At 31.6% G+C, this 19,793-nt stretch overlaps 2 protein-coding genes across 4 annotated transcripts in view; one reads left to right on the forward strand and one right to left on the reverse strand.

Moving 5' to 3' along the window:
- Positions 1–3,314, reverse strand: part of LOC149483830 (uncharacterized) — a 74,840-nt gene extending 71,526 nt beyond the window's left edge. For both annotated transcript variants that reach the window (XM_089701983.1, XM_089701982.1), the window contains exon 1: positions 3,092–3,314. The gene's annotated coding sequence lies outside the window, so the exon portion shown is untranslated. The remainder of the gene's footprint in view (positions 1–3,091) is intronic.
- A 5,608-nt stretch (positions 3,315–8,922) lies between these two features.
- Positions 8,923–14,413, forward strand: LOC149483832 (lipase member H-B-like). 2 transcript variants are annotated; one of them, XM_089702021.1, is made up of 3 exons: positions 8,923–9,073; positions 12,557–12,848; positions 13,700–14,413. In XM_089702021.1, exons 1-3 carry the CDS (start codon positions 8,941–8,943, stop codon positions 14,376–14,378), a joined length of 1,104 nt encoding a protein of 367 aa, XP_089558147.1. In that variant the 5' UTR covers positions 8,923–8,940; the 3' UTR covers positions 14,379–14,413. The 2 variants fall into 2 exon arrangements, with proteins under 2 accessions (XP_089558147.1, XP_089558148.1); XM_089702022.1 differs by lacking the exon at positions 8,923–9,073 and adding an exon at positions 9,746–10,082.
- Positions 14,414–19,793: the final 5,380 nt, after the last annotated feature.

The raw sequence follows: 19,793 nt of genomic DNA on the forward strand, positions 1-19,793 counted from the left end.
GCCACTGATGTTTGTGGAACATTTAGATTAATATTGTATTAAGTAACTTTGTAACACACCTATTTTTTACACTAAATAGATAGTAAAAGTCACGTGACTTTGTGATAGTTGGTGAAAAAATTTTCGTGATTTAGTGTCGAACGCTGTGTGAAACCGTACCTAATAAAAAAATCTTATTATATTTTATTAAAATCTTGCGTTTTCTTTCATAATGAATATTGCTGCTCCGCTCCTATTTATTTGAGCCATAACGTTCGATCTCGAACTCTCTTCCTCGATAAATAGGCTATCCAAAGCAAAAAAGTTTAATCATAAAAGCAGGTACTTAGTCATGAGATTTGTTTTCTTCTTTTTATGTAAAAAGCAGGTAAATGAGCGAGTTACTCTATGTTAAAAGATAAACGTCCGCGTCGCCCATTTGCACCCGTAATACCAGTGGTAAGTAACATTTAACCAACCTTCAAGAAAGGTTAAGTAGGTAAGCTCTTTTTTATTTCTTAGATTAGCTTAGTCAATATTTTTGAAGTGAAACTTCTTTATCGGGGTTGGAAAAAAATTTAGTGTAACATTTTTTCGTTACGCGTGACATTTTTCCGTTACGCGCCATCTTTTTCTTATCCCTACCACGCGTGATTCGACGTATTTCTGTAAAGTTGCATATGTAGTAAGTAAATTATTTTTTGAAAAATAAGGTCATAAAGAAGTCTTACGTGTGTACACTAGTACACGCACACATTTTTTTTACTTAGTACCTATACAATAGTTTTGACTATAGACACAGCTATAGATATGTTGTTATAAGCATCAAGTTAATACTTAGGAGAAGCGGTATGTCAACACTTAACATACATAATAATTTCGTAAGATGATCTCATCTCCAAATATGGAAATGGTTATAGAAGTGACCGTAAGCTTGTTTTATTTATGTCTGCCAAATGTTTTATATACCTAATGTTTAGTAGCCTTTTTTCAGATAATATTTAGAGATTGGTTTAAAATTAAGGTACTACCAATATAAGGGCGTTGATTACCTAAGTGAGAAATTAAAGACTTTTGAACTGGTTTTAAAGAGCCCTAGATTATTTTAGTCCAAAATGTTATGAAGTTTTTTAAGAGCAATTATCAAATAATATAATATTATACTACTTCGAATTGTGTGTGAAACAGATTTATTTCAGACCTGTTCCAGAGTAAGACTTTACAGGAAAGTAGGTATATTTAATATTTATTATGTGCTATGCCGAAGCGAAATGTTTTTGTGTGTTTATCTCTAGATCGCTCTGAACTGATCGTAAATGTTACCTACGCGATAATATAAATTCACTTGGCAAGGGATAGTCGATTATTATAATCGGACATTTAATTATTTGTGTAGTTAATACATACTAAAACAACTATTAAATTCGTATGTTTCGGTAATATCCTATCAATAGCAATTAATTTACACGAATGTCTGCAAGGAAGTCCGAACGGAAAGGGTTTACACAATCTAGCACAAAAAATATAATAACATTAATTAAAATACGATATTGGATTTTTCCATGTAATATACTTACTTCAATTACATATATAATAATATAATAATGACAATATGAAGAAACTGGTCCGTAGACTGTAATTCGATTAAGGAAATTAGAAAGAAACAAATTTATTTCATTTTTACCGGAAGTAAATTCGAGGCTTTCTTTCTAAAGAGTAAAGACTCAAATCTGCGATCCATTGCACGTATCGTGATGAAATATTCTACATTCGACTCGTGTTAAAACTATATATGCAGTAGTATAATATAATATACATATATAGGGATAATTATTATAAGATGATTAATAATTAGAATTAATTTATTATTCAAAGATAGTTTAAACATCAATTAAGCAAGAAAGAACATAAAAAAATAATTGTATTCGTGTCATATTTTTGACTTAAATCTTCACAAACAATACAATTTATAACAGCAGATGTTTGGTCACAGATGGCCACCGACCACCGACCCGTGACGGTACGGTAACACCGTCAAAGGTACTACTGTACGTACGCCAAAGATTACTAAAAAGTTATCATACTTCGAACTTTGATTAACTGTGGATATCGCTAAAGCTTTCGGACTATTGTTAAGCTTTTTAATTGTGTGTAGCTCTATCTAGACGAAAAATGATTGATTGCAGTTTTTGTATTTACTTACTTATTTTAAATATCTTTACAGCTGTTGTTAAGAAATACAGTGGTACAGTGCAAGCATGTTTTAAATTTCAGAGGATTTCGCTTCGACTCCCAGAAGTTAAAACTTAACACGAGAGGGGGATAAGAGGGTAACAGGGATCCATGGCCCATGGTATTTTATTTATTATTTTTTTTCATTGAATTCATACTTTTGTGCTCTATATGCGTCACTGGGCGTTATGAATCGAAAAAAATATATCCATTTACTGGTGAAAAAGACTTCAAAAAATTCAAAACACTTTGATTATAGTTAAACCCATGAACTATAAACATAATATTTTGTCAAAATATTTTTGAAGAAATTTTCACTTCCTATTTAAAAATTTTAACATAAAAATGGATGAGCTTTAAACTTTTATAGAGTTTCAAAAGTTCTTATAAAAAACTTATGATTATCTTATAATTATACGTGGTGAGTTCTTAGATATATGTAGGTACTTGTAGCCAGCGTAATTACTTGCACCATGAGAGTACGGTCTACAATAATTATTGTTAAGGCATTATTATCAGATTACATCATCGATCGGTTAAAGTTCCCATGTATGTACATTACAATTTGTTGCAAATAACTAAAGAATATTGATTAATCTAAAATATCTCAATTATATAAAAGCATCATTTATCTTTTTGGTATATGTTTAGCAAAACAGATTTCTCTTAAATATCATTAATCGATTTGTTATAATAAAAAAAAAAAAAAAATCGCAAAATGAATGGATCCCAGCAAAAAATAAAGTCCAAAGTTCTCAAATTATTTCCGCATAAGTAAACTCAATTACGAAAGTCGATATATTTTTTGTTCTAAACGTGATACTGTTTTTCTATACAATCTGTATTTATACAATTACACGAAAGTCGAAAACTGCCTTACCTCGATATTTCACGCGTTTATTTTGACAGCTGTTGTTATGTCAACATACAAACTTGTGCCTCTTGTCTGAATAAAATTAAAAACAAAACTGAACACACTGAAACAGTCACACACACTTGAATTTCGTATTCGATTTTGAAATCGATTTTCAATTGGATTCGTTATTCGGATGCGATGTAACACTGCGCACGCGTTCGAAATCGCGCGCCACACTGATTCAATGCCGGCCTTTTTCGTGGCGTGGTGGGAGCTAAGGCTGTATGTGTTGTAGTGTTTTATGAAAAGCGGCCATTGTTCGAAGTGTCGGGGTATTTTCTTTATGCTCTTGAAATTCCTATACTTCCTTACAAAGTTGTAGAGTATAGAGAAATAATTATGTTATGTAATATAAGCCTTTCAAATTATGATAGTTGGTACAGTTTACTAACTCTACATTTTTCTGTCATCCCTATAATATATATTTATAATTTTATTTATAAAAATGTATGTATTGTAACAGGGATTTAATATATATATTTATATAAGTCTTGCAGAAAAGGATATAACCTTAAATATTGATATAACCTTGACCTGGTATACCAAATTTGGTGACCAAGGCTTCAGGAAAGTATTGGTATTATAAACAGACAACTGTATGCAAATATTAGATTAAATTGACGTGGGAGTTTTTCAAAGCTGCGCCAGAAACTGTATAGAGCTAAAGTAGAGTCTTGTATGTTACATAATATTGTTTTTGGAATTTTCTGCAGTGTAATGTATATTAGTCTTGTGTGAGGAGCCGTTTCAATACTGGGCAGTATTTGTTATAATATAAGAGTATAACATTCAAAAAGCTGAGATATTTGAAGTGAAACTTCTTTATCGGGGTTGGAAAAAAATTTAGTGTAACATTTTTTCGTTACACGTGACATTTTTCCGTTACGCGCCATCTTTTTCTTATCGCTACCACGCGTGATTCGACGTATTTCTGTAAAGTTGCATATAGTAAATTATTTTTTGAAAAATAAGGTCATAAAGAAGTTTCACTTCTTACGTGTGTACACTAGTACACGCACACATTTTTTTCCTTAAAATCTATCAATGTGGAGAAGGAAGGATAAAGGAAATAAAATAAAGCTTTACGGGACCATTAAATGTTCGAGAAATTAAACCAAGCTTTTTCCAGTTGCATACACATTTGCAATTTATGTTAAAATTATGTTAACACCTTGCCCCTTGGTATAGTGGCTAACGTTTGAGTAAAGAACCGAAAGGTTCTGGACGAGATTCCCGGGGCAAAATAACGATTAAAAAATATAATATGTATATAAGCAACACAGCAGGCTTATCACCTAGGTACTATCTCGACTAGAAAATCGGTCATTTAAATAGGTACCTAATAGATAATATTATAATGTTTTTTCTAGGGAGAGCTCTACTTGACACTACACAGCGACTTCACTTTTAGTATAATTACTATTTTTTATTATTGCCGCGCTAGTCCAGTAAGCCTAATAGAATCACCATTGATATATTAGAATACACTATAAATTATGTACCTATACCAATGAAACACCATAAAATTAATTTATAAAATGTACTGAGTGGTTGGATCACCGCGCGTCGAAATGACAAAATGACATATAATAATAAACAACAGTCAGTCTCAAGAAAACAATGATTCATTATTGCCACAAAAACCTTCTATAAACATATACATAGGTACATATAAAATCTGTAATAAGGCAAAATGCTACGCAAAAGCTCTGTAGTCAAACTGCAAAGCTCACGTGAGCTCACGTCACGTACCTACCTATTCTGGTACGAAATAGGCTGTTTCGTTCCAGAAAAGGTCAATCACCTTCCTAATTTTACATACAACAACCCAATACCCATGTAGTCTTAGAATCGGATTATAATATTACCCTGTTCAAAAATGCATCGATACCACCAAAGTCTTTAACTGAGTTTTTATGAGATAAGTCAAAAATATTTCTAATATTTAATTTAATGGAAAAGGAAATAATCATACGAAATTTAAAAAAAATTGCTTTGTTAAACATGCCATTTAACATCCCCGTCGAATATCCTTTGTACGACAAATTAGAATACAGGATCTCATAATAAAACGTATACTTTATGAAAATAAATATCATAATATGAAAGATAATATGAATGTCAAGTTGTAAAAAAAACGCCTACTTAAAAAGAAAAACACCCGTCCCTTTAATTTTTATACCACTTTTCCAGTGTACTAACGCTGGAAAACGTTACAAGGAAGGAGAAAGATTATAGTCAAAGGGATAGAAAAATATTAGTCGCTTAACGAAACTAATTTGATAAAGGGGAAATATTAGTTCATTTTTGTTTGTAACAATTTAACTCAAGAAATCAACATAGTCAATTGACTAATTTCAACATTTTTAATACAACCAATTGAAAGCTAAGCCATAAATTATTTCCCTTTTTAGTATAAGTGACATAGGCTATATTATACGCAATCGTAAGATTTGCATATTGCTGAAAAAAAAGAAATAAAAAATCATAAACAAATTTAAAATTGCATAAACATAATATGAAGACATGACATACAAGAATTTAAACGCCTGTTGTTACTGTATGATACGTGTGCTATCATTATAACTATGACATATATTGCAGGCGTAAAAATTTTCCAACATCTACTAGCTAGTTGTTTGTCCGAAACGGGTTGACCTAGGATAGATATATAAAATAAAATATGTCTACTGTCTAGGTTACTCGGTAAATATTTTTCTGACAAAATATTTTTTGATTGGTCTGCTAGATTTTATGTAGATAAATGAAAACAAACAATAAAATCATTCCTCTGATAAATATTTGTAATAAATATTGCTTTAAAATAATTATAGAAACTAACCTATCATAAAATCTGATCTAGAGATGAGAAAAAAATGAACACTATTAAATATATCCTCTCTTCTTCTTTAACCGACTTCAAAAAAGGCGGAGGTTCTCAATTCAAACTCAAACTCAAACTCAAACTCAAACATTAATTTATTCAATTAGACTACTATTTAGTAGCACTTTCGAATCGTCATTACATAGTATTTTTAACATTTACCACCGATTCGGAAAGCAGTATCTATGGAGAAGAATCGGCAAGAAACTCCATAGTTGCTCTTTTAAAATAATGTCAATAAATTTACATAATATGTAACTTATATCTAACTTATATCTAATTCAGCCCGTAATGTATATTTTATTCGTTCTTTAAGGTATCATTTATTTTGTAATTATTACAAGCTATGTTTTCTCGTTTGACGTCATTCACCATTAGATTTAATAATAGTAAACCACTTATTTTTAAAGAAGAAAATAATTATTAACCTCTAATAACCTGCGTTTAATGACAATATATAGTTTCTACTCAGTTTTTCATCCATAGGTATATTTAATTTTAATTATGTTTAAACTATGGACTTGGTTTTGTGCTTTAATAATAATAATTGTTTAATACTTGAACTTTTATAAGATCACAGAATATGGGCCAGAAAATTATCACTACCTAACTATATCACTATGGAAAAGCTAAATAATAATAATTGTTTAATACTTATACTTTTATAAGATCACAGAATATGGTGCAGAAAATTATCACTACCTATATCACTATGGAAAGTCTGCAAACGATATCAACATCATTCAACTTCAAATGATAATAAAACACCTGAAACAAAGACACATTTTTGTAAGAGGTTTCTTTCAATATTTCTTCTTCACTTAACTTCTTCACTTTATTGTCTGAAATACTATATTTTAATGTCTATCTTTTCTATCAATCTAGATATAAAAATTTAAGAAAATCGTGTTATTAAATAACACCAGTTATAATTCGGCAACGCCTGAAGTAGATGATTTTTGGTTTGTTGATTTTGTCTCTACATGGATTAGATAAAACATAATTTATACATTGTATTGTTCCATCCCTGGAATTGCATTTAACAGTTTATACCTATTTTTGAAATGAAGTACAAAATTTACTTGCTACACTTTCATTTTTATGTATTCATATTCAAGCTGTAGGCATTTATTTTGTCAATAAAGTTATTTTTCTAACATTTAAATTAAATATTTACTATAAAAATCTACGACAGGTTTTGTAACATCATCTTCAATATATTATATATCTGACGATAATCTAATTAAACCGGTTGTAGTTTTAATTTAAACGTATAAATAAAAGTGGAACTAGTGAACTTGTCTATCTAGTTTATCTAGTTTATATAAAAAACTGAGGCAAAAACAAAAACAAACATTAATAACTAGCTGTGCCCCGCGGTTTTACCCGAACTAATACGGAAATAATTTTTCAAATCAGACCAGCAGTTCCTGAGATAAGCGCGTTCAAACAAACAAACTTGAACTTTATAATATTAAAGTATAGTTAATAGGTATTATTTATGTGGACGAAGTTAAAGGCCATCAGTCTGTAGTCAATAATTATATCTAGGAAACTATGCAACATGCGGGTTCAATATTGATTATTGAACTATTGTAAAAATTTTACAAAGATGCAAAGATTAACTTTTCACAAATATTTGCCAATGTTTCCAATTTACGACTCTAAAGTCTAAACGCTGTTTAAAAATGTTAATCACATATTATGGCCGCTGTACACGGGTAGAGCAAACGGTAGAGTAGAGCGGTAGAGTACCAACTATACTAATGTAGACATTGGTAGAGTAGAGGACTAAAATTGGTAGAGTAGTATTATGTAGTACTAGCTTTCCACCCGCGTCTTCAAAGAAAAACCCGCATAGTTCCCGTTCCCGTTAGATCTCCGGGATAAAACATATTCTTTGTGTTAATCCAAGTTACCCTCTATATGTGTGCTAAATTTCATTGTAATCGATTCAGTAGTATTTGCGTGAAAGAGTAACAATTCTCGAGAAGCAAAGATGCTGATAAAACTATATTTAGGTGGTAGTAGTTAATTATTATTATGTATGTAAATATCGTGTTATTTGCTTTTACGGGGGTGACATTGTCAACTGTTGACAAAACCCCTTTGAAAAAAAAGTAAGAATAAAAAAAAAAGAGTAACAAACATACACATACACATTCAGCCTCACAAACTTTCGCATTTATATTATAAATATTAGTAGGATAGGAAAGTAGGATGCTAGTTCACTCTACCGTTTACTCTACCCGAGTTGAACAGCCAATAGAGTTAAATATAATTTCAATTAGGATAGCTCTACTAATGCTATTAATCACTCTCTTGTATACATTAGAATATTATAATCTAGGTGATAAATTCGGCTTTGCTTTCATAAAGAACACACCAAAAAATTCGCATTTTAGTTATCACAAACAAAAATTAATAAGTTCATTAATTTTAGTGAGTCTATCGAGTGGAACTCTGTGAAGATAGTACCTAATGAAAATTTATAAGAAGTGTTTTTATAGAAAAAATATTGTTTTTATTAAAGGTTTTGAACCTTAAGCTGTGTTTCGAGATCTGAGCTACAAAACATCAGTTACTCGTCCACTTTAAGCAAGCAGGGAACTTACTAAAAAATATATTTAAAAAAATATATAAAAAATATAGTTATATATAAATTCATAACATGAACTCGTTATTTCATACATATATTTTTTTAATCTACCACTATTATTTAGAAGTGAATGGCCTACACACGGCCTACATTTAATTCTTATAAACAATTCCTAAGACTCTTTAGAATTCGGTTAATAATTCGACCATGCATGTATTACTTTTTTAATCTTTGAAAATATGTAAAAATTTGCATAACTCTTCGTATATAAGCAAAATGAAATGACTTTTACGCATCAATTTTTCAGAAGAAACATCAGAAGTTTTCATTATGCGTGCTCTATATTTAGTACATATTTTTTTAATCTTAAAAGTTCAATACATTTATATGCAGAATATAAATGATTGGGTTGATATAACTATGGCGTTTACTAATTCCCTTCAAAATTATATGAAGAACAGCTGTAAGTATATTTTAATATTTATTTTTTGAGCCTTAATTTAAATTAATTTTAGACATGTGACGTTCGAAGTATATTTTTACTTAAGCTAGTGGAAAAAAATTAAAACTGACAACAATTTTGAAGCTTGTTCCGGATTATTCTAGGTTTATTCTACTTTGTTCCAAAAATATAACTTCAAAGTACGGTACCGCAAAAAAAGTATTTTGAGCTGTGACTCAAAATACTTTTTTGCGGTTTTTGAAAGAAATATTTTTTTTTGTATCTACTCAATAATTTGGAATAATGTCGTGTAATAATATAATAATAATATCGCCTTCAACGTGCGGTGCCCCGTGCCAGCTACAAATATATATTTGTTCCATATTTTCTGAAAGTGTATGTTTTAGGCCTATGCTATATTGGAACAAAGTAGAACAAACCTAAATCAAACCGGAACAGGCTTAAAAAAATTGTGACTATTTAGCGGTGCCAACTTCCTGGAGGTCAAGGATCCATCTAATAAATATATTTAAATTTAGCATAGAGCAACATTTAACTTCATTTAAATTAATCATGGTCATGACGCAAATTAAAAAAAATCAACACATTTTTCGCGCGTTTTATAAGGGCCACAGAGTATAATCGGAGAGCCAAAGTCGAATGAATTTTTGCACTGTAACATTGTCATGATGTCCGCATGGACGTATGTATTTTTAAACGATAGATAGCCGTAAATTTTTATGACGATATTTGTGCGTGTAAAAAAATACAAACAGGCCTTTACTTGAAATAAGTACTGGTATAAATAGTATGAAGATTGTTACTTGTGTTATAAAATAAAATAGTGTTAAAATATTTACAAAGCGGTGATAATAAAATAAGTATTTTTATAAGTGAATTGCAACGAGGAATTTGTTTAACGATATGCTAGCAATAATTGTTGTATTTTGTTTGTTGTCTATTTGTAATGTTTCAACAATGCACAGTTCAAAATATATGGAGGGTTATCCGAATGGCTTCTTGTCAGATTGTAAGTATTATTTAATACTTATTGAAAAAATAAAGGGAAATATTATGGCATTATTTTGTCTCATATTACATGATAATATTTTATTAGTAACGGCTTCGCCCGTGGTACATATTTCGCAATAAAAGGTAGCCCATGTTCGTTCTCAGGGTCTAAAGATTATCTGTGCCAAATTTCATCAAAATCGGTCCAGTAGTTTATGCGTGAAAACCATACATACATACATACAAACCTTTCCTGTTTATAATATAGATTAGTTGATCCAAAAAATGTTTCTTTTACCGAATTAGATGGAATAATTTGATGTGATTTTTGTTTGGTGATAATACTTGTTTGTAAAGCAGTAGGTACCTACTTACTGAAATATTTATTTTGATATTCAGAAAATGAGATACTTTAAAAAGATCGATAATATGTAATTAGAATCGGAAAAGTAAGGCATTTGTTTCGATATTCAGAAAATAAGATGAGCCAAATTGATTGATAATATCTATAATAATAAGAATCGGAACTAAATTATTACAGTTTTTTATGCGATGAGATTATTTATTTATTTTAATAGAGATTAAGACAAGATTATAATAATATATTTTCATTACAAAAAAAAATAAATTATATATTTTCTTCAAAGTTAATAAGTAAAGACTAAAAAAGGAACTACGTTTTTTAATTATTCTATGTTTTTGAAGTTTAGTTATGGCATAAATTACAATTTAAGTCGCATTTCAAACTGGATTGATTTACTGACTTAAATTATCCGATATTGTCGGGGTGTAAATAAATATTTTATCAATAGATTTATGTTTGTTACGAGTACATTAATTGTAATGTTGTATTAACGTATGATTTTTTTATTATTTAATCCATGAAAGTATTTCTTTTCTTTATGTAAAAAATTAAATATATTTTTTAAATAACTGTCTGTTTATTATTAAATATTTAATTCAATATGACGCAGGATTAAATTTTACTTATCGACTTTTCTGCCTTGATTAATGACGAATAAAAAACATATTAACTTAATTTTTTTCTCTCTATAAATAATCAGTAAACACATTTGCACTTTACTTCAGCCATAATATACTAAAAAAAAAAAAACAATTTCTTGCAATTCGATCGTACTTATTAAATAACAACAATGCACTTTAACTTCCGTCTGTAAAGATCAATGTCATGACTGTCCAGTGAAAGCGATTGGTCGCATTTTTATGTTGTCATTTAAATGCTTCACGCAAGTGATGACTATAGTAACTGGCAAGCAACTGTATGGAATAATAGTGGCGCGTTAACGGAACCCTGTGGCACACCCGCTATGTATCATATGTTCAGTGACGATTGATACAAATGTTTTGTTGATAGGTTATTTAGGTTGACATTTAGAGGCGCAGGGCTCAGTATGAAATAGAAAAACAATTGTACTTTTTGTGAAAATTGCAATTTGAGTCTAATAATGTAGTCTGAAGCGTCTTTAGAATTAGTACATGTGTAGAGATTTGTTTCAGTCTAGTAAAATTTGAAGAGAATGCATGTAGGTACGAATGCTTAGTGTTTATCTGAAACTATTTGTCGATATGTATTTTAAATCGGAAAGTCCCTATTTACGTTCAATGAATCACAAAAGCCTTGGCAATATAATCACATAGCAAACATTTTAACAGTATTTATTTTGATGGATATTTGTTCCGACATTGTTTTCAGTTACATTAAGAAGTAAATACATCTTCCGTTATTTTCGAGCACAAATATGGACATGTGTATTGTATAGGTTGGAGAAATGTCGTTCGAATATTTAAAAGTAAACCAATATATTGGACCTTATCACTCGTGTATGAAAGATCTAATTAATTATCTAGGGGATGTAAATCATGAACAAAAACTATGGAACCTGCAAGTTATGATTTCATCTCGGAATCGTATTATTTATCTTAAAGATTATAGTATTATTTCGAATATGGATCGCGCCTTTTGTATTAGAATAAAGTCTAATAATAGATACGAGTAAAATAAATGTTTCCGACACTTGACTTGACGACGAATAAAAAAAACACACACAAAAATTAACACAAAAACACGATTGCTTAAAAATTATTAAATAATGTTAAAATTTTTAACATTACCAACCACCATCCACCCTATAACATGGGGTATATTTCATTTTCTTATCCCCAAATACTAATTACATTGTTTGTTTGTAAAGCTCTAACACCCCCTATGGTTGTGGGTTCGATTCCACCCGGGGCAAATATTTCTGTGATGAACATAGATGTTTGCTCTGTGTCTGGGTGTTAATTACCTATATAAGTATTTATTTAAAATTATATATGTATGTTTATCAGCCATCTGGTTTCCATAACACAAGCGAAAGCTTAGTATGGGATCAGATCGTGCCGTGTGTGAAAATTGTCCCGAAATATTTATTTATTTATCCCTGGATTTATAAATACCGTGTTAATGTACACCCAATTTATATGTTCCAGGTCCCGGATCAAATCAAGAAGCAATAATCACAAAGAGAAGTCTCAAATACCTAACAATGACTGTCGCAAACAGTGACAAAATTATGCCCAATAAATACAATTTCTACCAGATGAAGGATCTGGCCCTGGATCCAAATATAGATTTTAGGAGAAATACAGTGCTGTATATAGGAGGGTACTTGGATAGTCCTAACTTTATATTCGCTAGGAATATGGGCGCTGCTTATAAGGATTTGGGATATAATGTGTTGCTATTGGACACTAATATGTTTACTACAATGCAATACCCAAGGTAAGATTAAGTGTTACAAGTAGGTATTCCTTTTAATGGGAGACAGTTTTTGCTGATTTAAAAAGTATATTTTCTTCTTTTAATTATTCTATAGGAGAGGTTAAAATATAGTTAAATCAACCTTGAGGTTTTCACCTTAAAGTTGAGTGAATAAATGCAGCTTACACGTAAAGATTGCGATTCCACTAGGAAATAAATAAGTATATAAATAAATAGATAACTACATATTAGGTATACATTCCTACTTACAATATTGTAAAAGTTTTGTTTAGGTAAACAGAAAAACAAACGATAAAAAATAGTACATTTTACATGCGTCTAAAGAACTTATATTCATTAAAAAGTATTACTTAGTAACTACTAATGTAATGTAATATGTTGTTATTAATAGTAATGGGCTATTAATTCTCAGCAACCATACATATTTTGACCTTTGAGGTCCGACTTATAATTGTTATGGATTTATCTATAATTTTACAAAATACCTACTTATTTAATTATTTTCATGGTGTATGACGTTCATCCTTCATCATTAACTACATTAATTATTTATTTCTTAAAATATGAATGTTTGTATGGAGTGTACTGTGTAACGCCATCTGTATTTTTATGTCGAAACTAATATAATTATGTAAAATACGAGGCGCTGATTTTTAAACTTACATTACACACATAATCGTATCGTATACAATTATACTTACGAAGCAAAAAATATTTCGTAGATAGATAATAATGATAAAGACTGAGAAATATTTTTCTGCCAGGGGATGATCAAAGACAAAAAATACAGTCGTCTTGAGAATCGCCACCTTTTTTGAATTCGGTTGAAAATACGATTATTTTTCTTACAGAGCTGCCCGTTTCATGCGACCTGTTGGTAAGAATACGGCAAAAATGCTTGCTGAACTTACGACTTACGGTCTAGATCCGAAAAAGCTAGAAATTGTAGGAATCAGTCTAGGCGCTCAGACAGCCAGCTTCACAGCGAAACACTTCAAAAAGCTGACAGGCCATTCCATATCTAGACTTACAGGGTTGGACCCAGCTGGTCCTTGCTTCCGAAACCTAGGTCCAGAGGAACGTATCGATAAAAGCGATGCTGATTTTGTAGAAATGGTGGCCACAAATATAGACGGATACGGTATGGCTGCGCCCGTAGGACATGTCAATTTCTACGTAAACGGTGGTGAATTCCAACCAGGCGATCTGATATGGACCATATGCGACGTTATATGCAGCCACATAAGGTCGTATTACGTGTGGATGGCTGCGTTGAGGAATCCCAATTCTTTCATTGGTTTACAGTGCGATTCTGTGCAAGCCGCGAGAGACAAAAATTGCTATGAGAGACAGCCAAGGATTACCAATGTGTTGGGCTTGAATTGTGATAAAACTAAGGAAGGCATATTTTACCTAAATACGAATAATACGTATCCGTATTATTTGGGTAAAAAAGGATTATCGAAGGAACACGAGTTCGTATTATCCAAAATGAATGAGATTAATGCTGAAAGTATTATAAAGATATAGATTTAGTGTGCAAATAAATTTGGTGACTGATTGAATTTTTATTTTATTTTAACCTTTTATCGATAAACTCCTATTGAGCATTATTTACGTTAGCATTAGACATATTATTATTACTTGATTGAATGCAAGAAATAAGTCTCGGTACAAATTACGGAGGTAATTTGCCGTTGAAAATACAATTTTTACTTATTTTCATGTCATAAAAAACAAGGCATTTCTTTAGCTTCATACCTCCTACAATATAATGTACAATGAAAATAGGAAGGGGCATAACATACACTGTATATTTTATATTATTGTTAACAAGTTATCGTCAGTTTTTAATTCAGCGCCATCTCTTATTAGTTTTCGAAACTAAGAACTGTGTATGTTGTAGTCTATGGTTCGAACGTAGCATCATAACTACTAACTCCTACTTAACGGTGCAATTACTAGATGGCGCTATAAGAAATATTCATATATTTGATAAAAAATAACTGTACATTGTGTTATTATTTTGAATGCTCAAAGGAATGCAACGAATAAAAATCTTTAACAAAATTTTTGACCGAGTTAACAAGTCTTGAGTAACTGGTATAACATATTATTATTACTTAATTGAATGATTATTTTTGTAGTTTACACAATTTTTTTCTGATATCTAAAGCAGACCAAATAATTGGCCTTATAAATTAGAATCAATATACCTATTCCCATGGACGTATAAAAAAAGACGGACGGTATATCGCCTAAACATTGAGTGAAGCCTAGTAATGGCGGCGAAACATCCATGTGTGTGTGCCATGTTGCCATGGCAACAGCTGTCCTGATGACAATGGCGGCTGTATTTTTTTCTATAAATTTTGCCGTAATAATTTTGTCATTAAAACATAAAAGCAATAACTTGCTACCCTGTGGAATGTAATCCCTTGTGTTTTGTTATTTAAAATTGTACTGTTGCGACACCATTTAACCACGCAAGACGGCATTTTAAATATTTTTTGTGAAACAGTGACGCAGTTAATCAGTCGGTAGTTCACGACGTAATGGCGGCCGGCTAGCTTACTATGGTGAGAGTGTGTGCGTGTTTATTGTCTTTACACGATCGCTAGCTTACTATGGTGGCTTCATGTTGTTTGTTCGTAATACGGCGTCCGTCTTTTTTTATACGTCCATGCCTATTCCATTTCATCGTATTCATGACATCGTAGACATCGTAAATTTTTTTTCATAAAGATTTTTGTATTTTAATGTTGTCCATTAAAGGTCTTCCAGAAAATATCTTCTATTTTTTTAAACATTTCTCTTATAAGCGTGATGTTTATCTTATTCCTATAATTCGGTAATCTATTTAAATGGCGTGTTTATTATCTACTAGCTGTGCTTCACCCGCGTGGCTCCGCTCCTGTTGGTCTTAGCGTAATGATTTATTATAGCCTATAGCCTTCCTCGATAAATGGGCTATCTAACACCGAAATAATTTTTCAAATCGTAATAGTAGTTCCTGAGATTAGCGAATTCAAACAAACTCTTTAGCTTTATAATATTAGTACCTATAGATTTATTCACTAATCAGTAATCACTAAGTATGGTATGTCCAATGTCCAAGGGCGTCGCCAAGGGGGGGCAGGGAGGGGCAGCTGCCCCCCCTAGAGATTCTAAAAAAGTTGAAAATTTTGATCGCTCTTCCATGCACGACGTGTACGATAGAGCGATCGTTTAGCAGCCTCAGGGCTCAGGACTAAAAACCTGGCTAAGAAGCACTATGAGTGGAAATCGCCTCAATGGTTTGGCCATGATGAGTGTGCACCGAAAACTTATACATGGAAACTTACAAGATTTTAATAATAAAGTGGTCGAGAAGTTTACAATGAATCCTCGAAAATTATGTTTTAATTAACCTAATACAAACAATGACCCCTATAATATCAAAATCTGGTAATTAAAAAAAAAATACGCTGTACGCTGTACATTTATTCAAATTCAAACTCCTTTTTATTCTATTTTTCTAATAAATGTTATTATAACTTATAATTACAAGTTTTTTATTGCATAGTCAAGAGCTCGTGCTCGTGTAGCTTTACACATTGGACTCTGTACTGTCACAGAATATATACAGGATAGAGCAAGTTTTTAAAAACTAAACGGAAAACTTATTTTATGTGATTTTATTTTTTTACGGGCTCTTGAAGTTGTGAACATACTGGGTAATTTTATCTTTCTTGGCATTTAATTCTTTTTTTTTTTATTCCATTCAAAGATCTAACGATAGTAAAAGTTACCATATGTTACCATACTGAATTGGCCTATCTTTCAGCTTAGCACACAAAAAAAATCAAGCATCTACCGCAATAATTGACGTCACCATGAGTAAAAAATCTCATCGTACTCGGCGATAGGTGAAAAATTGAAAAAGTCATAACTCCGAAACTACGAAAAATCGCATGACATACATGGGGGTGATTTGGATAGCTCTATAGGTCCTCTACCTCCTGGCTTCAGTATATCCATACTTCTTGGGACACCCTGTATGTATAGTGTATACATATAGTACGATACTGTTGTTATTACAATCGCTGTAGATGTAAGGCTCGTAGTACAAGTGGAAAGCTTCATGGGCTGTCGACTTTACCTACAATTCATACCTACTACTTTTCTCATTCTCTATGAATGAGAAAAGTATGAATAGTAGGTAAAGTCAACTTGCCCCCCCCTGCGCCATCGGCTGGCGACGCCCTTGCCAATGTCCATAGTGAAGTCTTGTGATACCCAGCGGAGATATTTTAAATGTGTTTGATATTTAATATTTATTGTGTATTGAGTTAAATCTACTCTCCGATAAGCTTTTCGTTTTTCTTCAAAGTTCAAATTACAGAGAACAGAGAAGCAAATCCGAATGCATCCCTATGTATTGACGACGGATTCTGCCAAAGACAAGATCAGAGTTTTTTGTTGTTGTAGGTATACCCTGGGCCTGACCCCTGTATTACGCGGACCTACTATCAAGGGTCTTAATTTAAGATTCGTTATTTAAACTAAAATCTTTTCCCGAATACCAGTATAGTAATACCAATTCAGATTGGCAGTAATTATAATTAAAATTAGAAATATCACGTACGTAATCCCAACAACATCATAGAAATGAATGAAACCATTTGTAAAAAAAAAGACGTGTGGCACTCGGGGACTACCGCGGTAAAGCTATTGCATGCTATGCCTTCAAGCCACACCTCCGCCCGTCGGAGTGGGGAGTGTGAGGTTTTTCGTTACGGAATTTCTGGATTCGGTCCCCGCGCTCAAGCTATGCAATAGCTTAATAAATAATTTAAATTTAAGTACCTAGGTATGTAACACTGTTTCATTCAAATATATTTGCTCCTTATGTATAAATATTCAATTCTAGGTTATTACTTACAATCAATAGCTAAATTTTATAAGCGAAGTGAAGAATGGACCAATTTCACGTGAAAGGACAATTGACAAATTTCCTAGACTTTCAGTAGCGAAAAAAAATAGCGTGATGGATGCAAATAACGTGTAATTTATAACTGGCATGTAAATAACTAATAATTATAAAAATATACAGCTTCAACGACACCAGTTGTTTTTATCACCTGGCCAGCACACCTTAGTTGTTACGCAATCCAACCCTTAGCGAGGTCACGATAAAAAATACAAATTCAGAATTAAATCTCTGAGCAGCTGTTTACCTGGCAACCTCTTTGTTCTTAAACACATTATTATGCAGAATTGTCAATAGATGGCAGTGTACTTACCTAAAGGGTCATGACCACAATGGCTATCGTAATTTGGACAAACATTGGCAGGCTATTCATCCTAAATGCAGTGGTTTTGAATCTTATTGTATTAGAAATAAGGGTGATATTGTCCACTGTAAAGGCTTAATTTTTTATCGTAATAGGGTCAGTGAAGAAATTGTTCTGATAAAATAGTGCTATTGTCGAATTGTGTTGGTTTTGGGGCATCCAGCGGACACCTGGCAGTATTTGAATGTATTTATCTACATGAGATGATTTTAAATAAGTTGCATAATAATGGCAATTAATAGTTGGTGGCTAATAAGATAGGTAATAATTTCATCATTTTTGTCATGGGGCTTTCAATCTTTATACTCTAGAAAAGTTTCAATAAACTAATTGCTTTTCACTTTATATTATGTATATGATTGAATATTATTACAGGATAAAAAATGCCTACTATCTAGGTATACGTTGAAAAGACTAATTGCAAGAATTATTATAACTATAGATAAACCTAAATTTAAATTAACTAAGTTTTCGTTTTGCAGGAATAGCTGATTGGTCATATGCATTAAACATTCTTCGGAGACATCCTCATTCCTCACCTTAACTTAACATTAGACATTCGTTTCTTTTTACAAAATAATAAACATATTTTCTTAGTAAAGCAAACGTAGCTAATGCAATTATTCCCCGGTCATTTCCCGTTCACAGAAATAGCAAATAGTTTGAGAATAATCGCTAACCTCGCATCAAAGGTTCCGTCGTGGACATGTTACCTTGCTGGAAATAATTAGATAACTGCCTTCGTCCTAAGGGAGGATAGTGGTGAGCGACTGGACGATTTTTCGGCGACATTTTGTCGTGGAATTGTGATATTTCCTTTTCGTAAGGGGAACATACAGTTTTGAAATAGCAAATGATAATAAACAATTACAATTTTATGTGGTAAAATGTAAAAGCGTTCCTCATACACTTTTGGACACCTTAAGATTGGTTTAAATAGTTTGCATAAAATTTAAAAAGGTAGAAATAACTTTAAAGGGCAATCAGCTATTCAGCCTAAAAGTGAAGTCCCATGTCCCCTAGTGGGGTAAGGGGCAGATGCATTATACATCTGTTTCACTGATCGATTTTCTTTAGGGACAAGTAGGTGATCAGCCATTCAGCCTAGCATAATGCTTATTGCAAATATATGAATAGTGTTGAAAGGTGCTGTAATTACAATTACAAGTTGATATTAAATAGTATACCTACTGAATTTTTTTTCAAGAATGATGTCTTTTTTGATAGAATTGAGTTACCTACATCTTGCGACTATGCGACGAAAAGTCGCATAATATAGTTCCCTTTATATCCTACATGACATTAGGTGCGGCTTTGCTAATTAATTGAATTTCCAACATAGGTACTATAGAAAATTTTATTATACATAGTAAATATCTGAACAGTGAACATAGACATGCTATGGGTTTTTACATTATCGTCTATTGAGGAATTTCGTTTTTACTAAAGGTACTCGCTGTAAATTCTATTCGAAGATACGTTGTGTGACGTTAAGACCTTAGAAACTTGATAATTAATTTTTATAATAGATCTGAAAGAAAAAAGTTGATTGGTGATGGTTTTGTTAAGACCGGCACAGATCATCCGGCTTTAAACGAACGAGCTGTTA

This window comes from Colias philodice, chromosome 12 (assembly GCF_061535455.1).
Source record: "Colias philodice isolate Cphi_HAF_F1 chromosome 12, ilColPhil1 Martin Lab GWU primary, whole genome shotgun sequence".
NCBI lineage: Eukaryota > Metazoa > Arthropoda > Insecta > Lepidoptera > Pieridae > Colias > Colias philodice.

Coding starts and splice junctions, on each gene's coding strand:
- LOC149483832 (XM_089702021.1), top strand. CDS start 8,941: ATGCGTGCTCTATATTTAGTACATATTTTTTTAATCTTAAAAGTTCAA. Junction 9,074..12,556: donor AAATTATATGAAGAACAGCT/GTAAGTATATTT, acceptor TATATGTTCCAG/GTCCCGGATCAAATCAAGAA. Junction 12,849..13,699: donor ACTACAATGCAATACCCAAG/GTAAGATTAAGT, acceptor TTTTTCTTACAG/AGCTGCCCGTTTCATGCGAC.